Here is a 12,043-nt window from a genome sequence, read left to right as displayed (position 1 = left end):
CTGAGTTCTCTTGCTGCTTTTAAGATTCTCTCTTTGTCTTTTCGCTCTTGGCATTTTAATGATGATGTGTCTTGGTGTGGTCCTCTTTGGATTCCTTTTGTTTGGGGTTCTCTGCGCTTCCTGGACTTGTAAGTCTATTTCTTTCACCAGGTCGGGGAAGTTTTCTGTCATTATTTCTTCAAATAGGTTTTCAATATCTTGCTCTCTCTCATCTTCTGGCACCCCTATAATTCGGATGTTAGTATGCTTGAGGCTGTCCCAGAGGCTCCTTACATTATCTTCGTATTTTTGGATTCTTTTTTCATTTTGCTTTTCCGGTTGGGTGTCTTTTGCTTCTTTGCATTTCAAATCTTTGCCTTGATTCTTGCGTTCCTCTGGTCTGCTGTTGGGAGTGTGTATAATATTCTTTTTTTAAAAAATATATTTTTTATTGATTTTTTACAGAGAGGAAGAGAGAGAGACAGAGAGCCAGAAACATCGATGAGAGAGAAACATCGACCAGCTGCCTCCTGCACCCCGCCCCCCCACTGGGGATGCGCCCGCAACCCAGGCACATGCCCCTGACCGGAATCAAACCCGGGACCCTTCAGTCAGCAGGCCGATGCTCTATCCACTGAGCCAGACCGGTTTCAGCTGTATAATATTCTTTATTTCAGTCAGTGTATGCTTAATTTTTAGTTGGTCCTTTATCACAACATCGAGAGTCTCATTAGATTTCTTGAGGATCTCACTGTATTTATCGGCGGTCTCACCAGTCTTTTCGAGGGCCTTACTAAATTTATTGGCGGCTTCTAGACAGTTCTTGAGAGACCTTAAAAGTGTCGTTTTGAACTCTATATCCAGCATTTTGCTTTCCTCCATTTCTGTCATTTGTGTCCTGTTTCTTTGTCTCCGCATTTTTTATGCTTTCTTGGTGCAGCCCCTAGTGGTCTTTGTGCGCAGTCTTGTTGTAGTTAAGCCTTGGTTGTTGTAGGTAACACTGGGGGGGATTTGACCTCCAGGCCAACTGGCTGTGAGAATCATTTGTGTCTGCAGTGGGAGAACTTCTGTCCTTTAGGGAGGTGCTAATCTAGCCTTTGCCTGAGGCTATCCAGCAAATGCCTCTGTGCAGGGCTTGGGCAGGGCGGGTCCCAGGGGATCAACAGGATGGGCGGAGTGAGCAGTTATGGCTGCTCTCAGTCCCATCCCCAGAGGCTCTGCCTCTCAGTGTCCCAGCAACCGCTGCAAGTACCTCGGAGAGAAAGCTGCCCTCGAGTTCCGACCGATGCCAGACAGTCCCACTTCTCCCGTTTGAGTCTGGGTCCCCAGAGACTCGCCTGGAACTGGAGCTCAGAGCCTGAGACTCCCTTCCGATCGAAACTGACAATCGCACCCTTAGCCACCAACCTGCTCCACACGCACCTCCGCACCTTTGTATTTTACTTCCTCACCGCAGCGCCTCTGAGTCTCAGTATACTTTTCTCTTTCCTTCTAGTTGTAGAATTTCCACTCAGCCAGCCTTCCTGTGGTTCTGGATGATGTCCGTTCCGTCTTTTAGTTGTATTTTTGAAGTGGTTGTGCGAGGCAGAAGTCTCCAGTGTTTACCTATGCAGCCATCTTGGTTTCTCCTCTGGATTCAGTCTTGAGTAGCCTAAGACAATCATCCACAGGTGGGGGAGAGGTTTTTCAACAGGGTGGGGCAATCACTTCTGCTTGGAGACTAATTGTTATTCTCTGTGAATATTTCTCTCTTCTCCGCATCCAGTGGGGCTGGAGCATGGTCCAGTTCCTGAGTAGGGGCTGCTGGGGATTGAGAAAATGAAAGAAAGAGACAGACACAGAGATGGAAGGAAAAATCTGGGGCCGGGTGGGACCACTGTACTTTGATAGAGAGACAAGGACAGGGATCTGAATTTTTTAAGTGTTTTTATTGTAGTTGATTTCCAGTTTCATGCCATTGTAATTTGACAAGATGCTTGATATGATTTCAGTCTTCCTGAATTTTTAGAAACTTCGTTTGTGTCCTAACATGTGGTTTTTCTTTGAGAATGACCCATGTGCACTTGAGAAGAATGTGTATTCTATAGACATGGAGTGGAATGTTCTCTGTCAATTAATTCCATCTGATCTATTGTGTCATTTAGGATCACTGTTTCCTTGTTGGTTTTTATCTAGAAGCTCTATCCAGTGATGTCAGTGGGGTGTTAAGTTCCCCTACTTTTATTGTATTGTTGTTGATCTTTTCCTTAAAGTCCTCTAGAAGTTTTTTTTAATATATTTGCATGCTCCTTTATTAGGTGCATATATGTTTACCAGGGTTGTACCCTATTGTGGTTTGATCTCTTTAGTATTATGTAGTGATCTTCATTGTCTCTTATGGCCTTCATTTTGAAGTCTATTTTGTCAGATATGAGTATTGTTACCCAGCTTTTTTTTTCATTTCCGCTTGCATCAACAAATTTTTCCATCCTTTCACTTTCATCCTGTGTAAGCCTTTTGTTCATCGTGAATGTCTTATAGACAGCATATATATGGGCCATGTTTTCTTATACATTCAGCTACCCTATGTCTTTTGATTGGAGCATTTAAGCCCTTTATTTAAGGTTACTATTGAAAGGTACTTATTATTATTTTTAAAAATATTTTTATTGGTTTCAGAGAGGAAGAAAGAGGGAGAGAAAGATAGAAACATCAATGATGACAGAGAACCATTGATTGGCTGCTCCCTCAATGCCCCCTACTGGGGATCTAGCCCACAATTCGGGCACATGACCTGACTGGGCATCCAACCATGACCTCTTGGTTCATAGGTCGACAATCAACCACTGAGACACTCCAGCCACACGAGAGGTACTTATTTATTGTATCTCTCAACTGTAACCTTAAATGTAAGCCCTTTACATTTTAATTTTTTAAAAGATATTTTTATTAATATTTTACAGAGAGGAAGAGAGAGGGATAGAGAGTCAGAAACATCAATGAGAGAGAAACACTGATGAGCTTCCCCCTGCATGCCCCCTACCGGGGGTCAAGCCCACAACCAAGGTACATGCCCTTGACCAGAATCAAACCTGGACCCTTCAGTCAGAGGCCCGACTCTCTATCCACTGAGCCAAACCAGTCATAGCCATATTTATTCTTTATGCATTTGTTCCACTCTTTCTTTCTATCTCTTCCTCTTACACCAGTTTAGCATTTCTTGCAATGCTGATTTGGCAGTAATAAATTCCTTTAGCCTTTTTTGTCTGAGAAGCTCTTTATTTCACCTTCAATTTTAAATGATAGCCTTGTTGGGTATACAACAAGGCAGTGTTGGGTTCAGTCTTTTGCTTTTCATTATTTTGTGTGGTTTATGCCACAACCTTCTGGCCTGAGGTATTTCTATTGAAAAATCAACTGGCAGTCTAATGGGAGATCCCTTGTAGGCAACTTTCTGTCTTTCTGTTGCTACTTTAAGATTCTTTCTTTGTCTTTACCATTTACAAGTTTAATTATGATGTGTCTAGGTGTGGGTCTTTTTCAGTTCATCTTGATTGGGACTCTATGTGCTTCCTGAACTTTTTTCTCTTGTTTAAAATATTTCATATAGTATTACATATGTTTCCAGTCCCCCCCATTGACCTCCCCGCATCCACCTCCACTCCCCAGCACATGCCCTCACCCCACTAGTGTCTGTGTCTAATAGTTATGCTGATATGCATGCATACAAGTCTTTTGGTTGATCTCTTACCCCCTACCCCCTCCTTCCCACTGAAGTTTGAGGGTCTATTTGATGCTTCTCTGTCTCAGTATCATTTGTTCATCAGTTTATGTTGTTCATTATATTCCACAAATGAGTGAGATCATGTCATATTTATCTTTCTCCGACTGGCTTATTTTGCTTAGCATAATGCTCTCCTGGTGCATCCATGCTGTTGCAAATGGTAAGAGTTCTTTCTTTTTTAAAACAGCTTACTATTCCATTGTGTAGATATACCACAGTTTTTTAATCCACTAATCTGCTAATGGGCACTTAGGCTGTTTCCAAATCTTAGCTATTGTAAACTGTGTTGCTATGAACATAGGGGTGCATATACCCTTTCTGATTGGTGTTTCTAGTTTCTTGGGATATATTCCTAGAAGTGGGATTACTGAATCAAATGGGAGTTCCATTTGGGGGGGGGAGGGGGGAGGAAGGAGAGGGAGGTCAGAGAGAGAGGGAACCCAAGATTTCCATTCATCCATTTTTAATTTTTTGAGGAAACTCCATACTGTTTTCCACAATGGCTGCATCAGCCTGCATTCCCACCAGCAGTGCATGAGGGTTCCTTTTTCTCCACACCCTCACCAGCACTTATCATTTGTTGATTTGTTGATGATAGCCATTCTGACATGTATGAGATGGTATCTCGTTGCTTTGATTTGCATCTCTCAGATGATTAGTGACTTAGAGCATGTTTTCATAAGTCTCTTAGACTTCTGTATGTCCCCTTTCGAAAATTCACTATTTAAGTCCTTTGCCCATTTTTGACTGGACTGTTTATTTTCTTTTTGTTAAGATGTATGAGTTCCCTATATATTTTGGAGATTAGTTCTTGTTCGGATATAACATTGGCAAATATGTTTTCCCATGCAGTGGGATTTCTTGTTGTTTTGTTGATGGTTTCTTTTGCTGTGCATAAGCTTTTTATTTTGATGTAGTCCCATTTGTTTATTTTCTCCTTAGTTTCTATTGTGTCAGTAAAGATATTGCTACCACATATGTCTGATATTTTGCTGCCCATGGATTCTTCTAAGATTTTTAAGGTTTCCCATCTTATGTTTAAGTCCTTTATCCATTTTGAGTTTATTTTTGTGTATGGTGAAATTTGGTGGTCTAGTTTCATATTTTTGCATGTATCTGACCAATTTTTCCAACACCAATTACTAAAGAGACTGTCTTGATTCCATTGTATGCTCTTGCCTCTTTGTCAAATACTAACTGAGCATAATGGCTTGTGTTGATTTCTGGGTTCTCTGTTCTGTTCCATTGATCTATACCAGGCAGTTTTGAGAACAGTAGCTTTGTAATATAACTTGATAGTGAGTATCGTGATCCCTCCAACTTTGGTTTTCTTTCTCAAGATTGCAGCAGCTATTCAGGATCCTTTTTAGTTCCATGTGAATTTTTGGAGAGTTTGTTCCAAGTCTGTGAAATATGCTATTGGTATTGTAATGGGGATTGTATTAAATCTATAGATTTGTTTGGGTAGTATGGACATTTTAATGATGTTGATTCTACCAATCCATGAACACGGTATATTCTTCCATTTGTTTATATCTTCCTCTATCTCTTCTTTCAAGGTCCTGTTGTTTTCCGAGTACAGGTCTTTTACCTCCTTAGTTACCTTTATTCCTAAGTATCTTAATTTTTTTGGTGCAAAGGTAAATAGGATTGTCTTTTTTAAATTCTCCTTCTGTGGGTTCATTGTTGTTGTATAAACATGTTATAGATTTTTGGGTGTTAATTTTGTATCCTGCTACATTGCCAAATTCATTTATTAAATCTAGTAATTTTTTGGATGGAGTCTTTTAGGGTTTTCTATGTACAGTATCATGTCATCTGCGAATAGTGACAGTTTTACTTCTTCTTTTCCAATTTGGATGCCTTTTATTTCTTCTTCTTGTCTGATCGCTATGGCTAGCACTTGCAGTACTACATCGAACAGGAGAGGTGAGAGTGGGCATCCCTGTCTTGTTCCTGTTCTTAGGGGAAATGGTTTTAGTTTTTGCCCATTGAGTATGAAGTTGGCTGTAGGTTTGTGATATAAGGCTTTTATTATATTGAGGTACGACTCCTCTATTCCCACTTTGCTGAGAGTTTTTATCAAGAAAGAATGTTGGATTGTGTCAAAAGCCTTTTCTGCATCAATTGATATGATTATGTGATTTTTGTCTCTCAACTTGTATATGTGATGTATCACGTTTATTGATTTGCGAATATTGTACCAGCCTTGCATCTCTGGGATAAATCCCACTTGGTCATGGTGTATGATTTTTCTGATGCAATGCTGGATCTGACTTTCTAGGATTTTGTTGAGGATTTTAGCATCTATGTTCATCACAGATATTGGCCTGTAATTCTCTTTCTTTGTAGTGTCTTTATCTGGGTTTTGGATTAAGGTAATGCTGACTTCATAGAAAGAGCTTGGAAGTGTTCCTTCCTCTTGAATTTTTTGGAATAGTCTGAGGAAGAGAGGTTTTATTCTTTAAATGTTTGGTAAAAATCCCCTGTGAAGCTGTCTAGCCCAGGGCTTTTGTTTGCTGGAAGTTTTTTGATTACTGCTTCAATTTCCTCCTTAGTTATTAGCCTATTTAGATTTTTTTATTCTTCCTGATTGAGTTTCAGAAGGTCATGCTTTTCTAGGAATATGTTCATTTCTTCTAGGTTGACCAGTTTGTTGGAATAGAGTTGTTCATAGTATTTTTTTTTTTACAATCCTTTGTATCCTGTGGGGTCTGTTGTTATTTCACCTATTTCATTTCTGATTTTGTTTATTTGGGTATTCTCTCTTTGTTTCTTGGTGAGCCTGGCTAGAGGTTCATCAATCTTGTTTATCCTTTCAAAGAACCAGCTCTTGGTTTCATTGTATTATCATTTTTTTAAATCTCCATGTCATTTATTTCCATTCGGATTTTTATTATTTTCTTTCTTCTGCTCACTCTGGGCTTTTCTTCTTTCTTTCTAATTTGTTAAGTTGTTCAATTAGGTAATTTATTGCTAGTTTTTCTTGTTCTTTGAGGTAATGCTATGAACTTCTCTCTCAGGACTGCTTTCACTGTGTCCCATAGATTTTGGATTGTTGTGTTTTCATTGTCATTTGTTTCCAGGATTTTTTTTTATTTCTTCTTTGATCTTTTTGGTAACCCAATCATTGTTTAATAACATGCTATTTAGCCTCCAAGTTTATGAATTTTTTTATTGTTTTTATTGTAATTTATTCTAATATGCCATTGTGATCTGAGATGCTTGATATGATTTCAATCTTCTTGAATTTGAAAAGACTTTGCCTGTGTCCCTATATGGAGTCTATCTTTGAAAATGTCTTACGTTCACTTGAGAAGAATGTATATTCTGTAGCTTCATGGTGAAATGTTAGGAAGATGTCGATTAAGTCCATCTGATCTAGTAACTTGTTTAGGATTGCTGTTTCTTTGCTGATTTTTGGGCTAGAGGATTTATTCAGTGATGTCAATGTGGTATCAAAATCCCCTATTATGATTGTATTGCTGTCAATCTCTCCCTTGATGTCTTCTAGGAGTTTTTTTTAAATGTATTTGGGTTCTCCTGCATTCAGTGCATATATGTTTACCAGAGTTATATCCTCTTGTTGTATTGATGCCTTTAGTATTATGAAGTGGCCTTTCTTATCTCTTGTTATGGCTTTTACTTTGAGGTCTATTTTTTCAGATATAAGTATTGCTACCCCAGCCTTTTTGTGTGTGTGTGTTTTTTTTTTCATTTCTATTTGCCTAAAACATATTTTTTTCATCCCTTCACTTTCAGTCTGTGTGAGTGCTTTGTTCTGAGGTGGGTCTCTTGTAGACAGCATATCTATGGGTCCTCTGTTCTTATCCATTCAGCCACTCAATGTCTTTTGATTGGAGCATTTAGTCCATTTGTGTTTAAGGTTATTATTGAAAGGTACTTGTTTGTAGCCATTTCTATTCTTTATACCTGTGTTTTCTTTTCCCTTTTTATTTCTTCTTTTTACAATAGTCCCTTTAGCATTTCTTGCATTGCTGGCTGGTAGTGATAAACTCCCTTAGCCTTTTTTTGTCTGCAAAGCTCCTGATTTCCCCTTCAATATTGAACGATAGCCTTGATGTATAGAGTATTCTTGGATTCAGTCCCTTGCTTTGCATCGTTTTGTGTACTTTGTTCCATTCCATTCTGGCCTGATGTGTTTCTGTTGAGAAATCATTTGATAATCTAAGGGACCTACACAACAGTTGACATAATCACACTGCAACACACTGGCACCTGAGAAGTATCAGGCTGCATTTATTATGATAATGTGGGGGTGGGAAGGAACCAGAGCATAGGGAGTGGGCTTTCTTACAGACCTTCCTTCTCCCCCAGCTATAGATTACTTCATGATAACCTCCTCTTTCTTCAGGTTTTTCTCATTAATTTTGGTTTCTGAAATCTAAATTTTCTTCTCACCTCCAAACTCATTCAGGGTTAATGTTGGGGTGGGAGCCACAGCCCATTGGGAGCTCCTGATGAAACCCACTACAGGGGCCACTTCTAGTCCACCCTCTAGCTCAGATTCACTACCTTGCAGATCTACTCTGCACTCCGACCTCAGTCTTGTTATTTGGGGTCTTTCCTTGCCACTGACCAGAAGGAATTCTTGTCCACACTTTGGACACATTAGCTCAAGCCTCTCAAAGGTAGCCTGAGAGAGGGCTAGTCAGGGCCTGAAGCACCTGGGAATGGCTTGAATTACAAAGAAGAACAAAGACCTCTGAGCTCTCTCAAGAGATTTGGGTAAAATTCCTATTCTTCTGTTTATTACGCATGTGACCAGACAAGTTACTTAACCATGCTAGGCCTTGGGTCCAGATCTGTAAAGAGACCAAACCTAGATAAAAGTACTGAGCATTGAGGCTTGTTCCAGGCATCAGGGAAGTAGAGCTGTGACTTGGCAGATCTGCAGAGTGGACGGGAGATGTATTTTCTTTCACTGAGTTAGGGGTGCCCAAGTAACTCCATCAAGGGGCAAGCACTCACATCACTCCATGCTCCACAAAGAAGCATGGCTGTTGATGAACAGGCAGAGGTCACTATGAGAAGGATCCAGCATAAGGGCTACCATGGATTGAAAGGAAAGTGGCCATTCTAGGGAGAGTGGGTGGCCAATGCTCCAAATATGAACTGACCAAATGTTGACCAGCCCCATAACTGAGGTTACCGTCAGAGAAGGAATGCTTTTCTTCCCACTTCCAGACACTGCTGAGCTGGAAATAAAATCTCTGCATGTGGGGTATAGGGCAGGGGTGGGCAACCTTTTTGTGAGTGTGTGCCAAAACCAGCAAAATCTCTGACTCAAAATTCTTCTGCATGCCAACCCTAATTTTTTGAGAACATGTTACGCCTATTTGATATCTCTTAAGATGTATGTATGTGAAGAACCTTGAAGAAATAATAAAATTCATTCGAGCGACAAAAACACACTATATGATGATGAAAAATACATTTATTTTTTAATGTATACATGTACACTGATAGTCGGACAGAAAACTTTATGACTCTGTTTGATATTAACAGTGGGACTTTTGCTGCCGAGAGAAACATAGAAATTTATTCCCCTTTCGTTAGTACCGGTGGGCAAAGTGAGAGAGAAGGTTTCATTTTTATAGAGTGAAATTTTGAATAAGTAGGTGAGGCGGTTGTTTTGTCAACAAAAACCCATTGTGTCTAAGGCTGAAACCAAAACACTGATCGGATCTAGGAAGGCAGGGAGAGTTAAGGCAGATGCATAGAAATTGCTCTTCCCCTCTCTCGTCAATTCATGTCTGTGGTCTTTAAGATAACTTGTTATGTAAAATTATTTCTTTATCTAAGATGCACCTACACTGAATTTATCTGAAAAATATAAAAGTCGATATTAAGAAAAAAATTATAAATGGAAGATTATAAGAGAGGGTTTCGCATGCCAGCAAAAGTTACTGGCGTGCCATGTTTGGCACACGTGCCAGGAGTTGCCCACCCCTGGTATAGGGCTTAGAGCCAGCAAGATTCTGGTGACTGTGTGCATGTGACTTCACCTGTTCTCACCTACTGGTGAGGGTCTGGACTATTTGGGTGACAACAGGATTGGAAAGAATTTGCACAGAATACCTGATGGCACTTTGGACACTGCAACAACTGGGGGCTGCTCCCACATTGTCAAGGGTGGGGAGCTGTGTTTGTGAGGCCCTTGTGAGAGTTCTGCTAACTAGTTAAGAGTCTATGACCCAATTTGTCTGGTATGAGACCCAGGCACCAGGGGTTTCTCAAATATTGCCAGGTGATCCTGATGTGCAGCCAGGGCTGAGAATGGCTAGGTCTGAAGGAGACATGGGAAATCTGCATTGGTTGCCTCTGGGAAAGGAAGGAGAAGCATGGAATCAGCAAAAGAAAACTTTAATTTTACTTTAAAACTGAAGCAAAAATGACTATATGTTAGGATTTGTAATTCTGGAAGGTGAGACCACAGGTATTTATTATGTTATTCTCGATTTTTCTCTATTTCTTTATGTTTATAAAAAATTTTAAAGATAAAAAATAAGCTTGTTTATGAACATGTGTCATTTTGATAAACACAAGAATAATAAAAAAACATTGTTGGTTTTGTTTTATAGAGACAAAGGAAATACTAGTAAACAAACAGAGGCTTCAGATTTGTAACTGTTGAAAACTCAAAAAAAAAAAAAGAGTCTATGACCCAGACATGTTTGCAGGGGGCAGCTTAGGACATGGCTTATGGATTCAGTGCTGGATCAGCAAGTACTGGGTTAGCTAACCCTCAACCACTGTAGGCTATGGCAAATCCACAGGAGATGGTGGGCCTGGTCCCTGGAGACTTGTGGAGGACAAGGCTATTGGTATGGAGGGATTGGCTAAGAGCTGGTTCCTAGAGCAAAGCTCTGAAAACTGCTGGCTGGGACCCTGAACAGTCTACTTCAAATAGAGCCTCTGTGACTTTTGGGCCTGGAAGATTCTTCTTCATCCCCAACTCAGAGTCCATCTCTAGGAGGACTTTGTTCCCATTATATTGGCCATCAGTGCCCTATAGGTCCTAGGGCATGCCATTTCCTTCACAGGGTGAGGCCCTGGCCTCTGAGTCTGTCAGCTCTTCTGGAAGTCTCCCTGAGGAGAATGACTCATCTCCAGATGGCCAGCCAGCCAGCCACTCATTGTCTTAGTACGTATTTCTCCACCTCAGTCCAGGGAGAAGGAAGACCTTCCTGTATTGAGGAGCTTGGAGCCCAATGGGGTGGGGTTGGTGTGTGGCTCTGATAGATCAGAAACAGGAGCATGAAGTTGTTAAATTATTTTTATTTTGTCAGTCCTAGAGCAGGCCTCGGGTGGACAGGAGAGCTCAGAGATGGACAGATTTAGGAGAATGCAGGGCCCATTGGCACTAAAGCAGGCATGCTTGTGGGTGAGGACTTGAGAGGGGCACCATGTGGTCTGTCACAGAGCCCTGAGGGAAACCAGCAGCAGAGGGAAGGTCTGTGAAAACACAAGGGTTGTGCAGCTCCTGGGCTTGTGAACAGTGCCCAGAGAATTAAAGTCATCCAAAGCAGGAGGTTTGCTCTGAGGAGGAGCAGAAGAAGGATCAGGATTTGGTGAGGCTTCCTGCTTCTCACTGATCCAGCTGGAGAAGTAGGTGAGTCTGGTGAAGACGCTGGGGCTTATGGGCTGGTGGCAAGCCAAGCTCCAGCTGGACAGTCCCATCAGAAACCAGGTATTGTTCAGCTTGCAGACAAGGGGGCCTCCAGAATCTCCCTGAGGAAAAAGAGGGCATACGTTGTTTAGGCAGTGTGAAGAGACTAACCCTTGTCCTCCACTAGAGTGGAGTTTAGGAGGCCTGTATCAAGATGGGGTTATACTTAAGTTGTTCTAATCAGAATCACTTGGGCAATTTGAAAAGTCCAAACACAGGGTCCCACTACAGACCTCCTGGATAAAAAAAAAAATCTAGGGTGGGGCCTGGAGCCTATTTCACAAAGTTTCGGAAGAGACCCTGAGCATCCCTCCATACTGGCAGTCATCCTATATAATAAAGAGGCAATATGCAAATTGACCCTCACTCCCTCACAAGATGGCTGCCTATGACCAGGCCAGCAGGGGGCTTAGTGAAGGACGACCAAATGACTGAACAAGCAGGCTGCATGGGGCAACCAGGCCCACAGGGGGGTTAGTGAGGGGTGACCAAACAACTGAACAAGCAGACTGTGTGGGGTGACCAGGCTGGCAGGGGGGCTGTGAGGGGCAACCAGGCCAGCAGAGGGGGGCAGTTGGGGGCAACTAGGCTGGCAGGCGGGGCAGTAA

General features: G+C 41.3%; 1 protein-coding gene across 1 annotated transcript in view; it reads right to left on the bottom strand.

The window, feature by feature from the left end:
• Positions 1–11,182: 11,182 nt before the first annotated feature.
• Positions 11,183–12,043, bottom strand: part of LOC102431120 (serine protease 40) — an 8,626-nt gene continuing 7,765 nt past the window's right edge. Inside the window, exon 4 of the mRNA XM_014453027.2 lies at positions 11,183–11,497. Coding sequence (XP_014308513.2) covers positions 11,183–11,497 — 315 coding nt within the window. The remainder of the gene's footprint in view (positions 11,498–12,043) is intronic.

This window comes from Myotis lucifugus, unplaced genomic scaffold (genome assembly GCF_000147115.1).
Source record: "Myotis lucifugus unplaced genomic scaffold, Myoluc2.0 scaffold_19, whole genome shotgun sequence".
Lineage (NCBI taxonomy): Eukaryota > Metazoa > Chordata > Mammalia > Chiroptera > Vespertilionidae > Myotis > Myotis lucifugus.
Note: the sequence above shows the minus strand (reverse complement) of the source record. Positions and strands in the feature narration are given on the sequence as shown.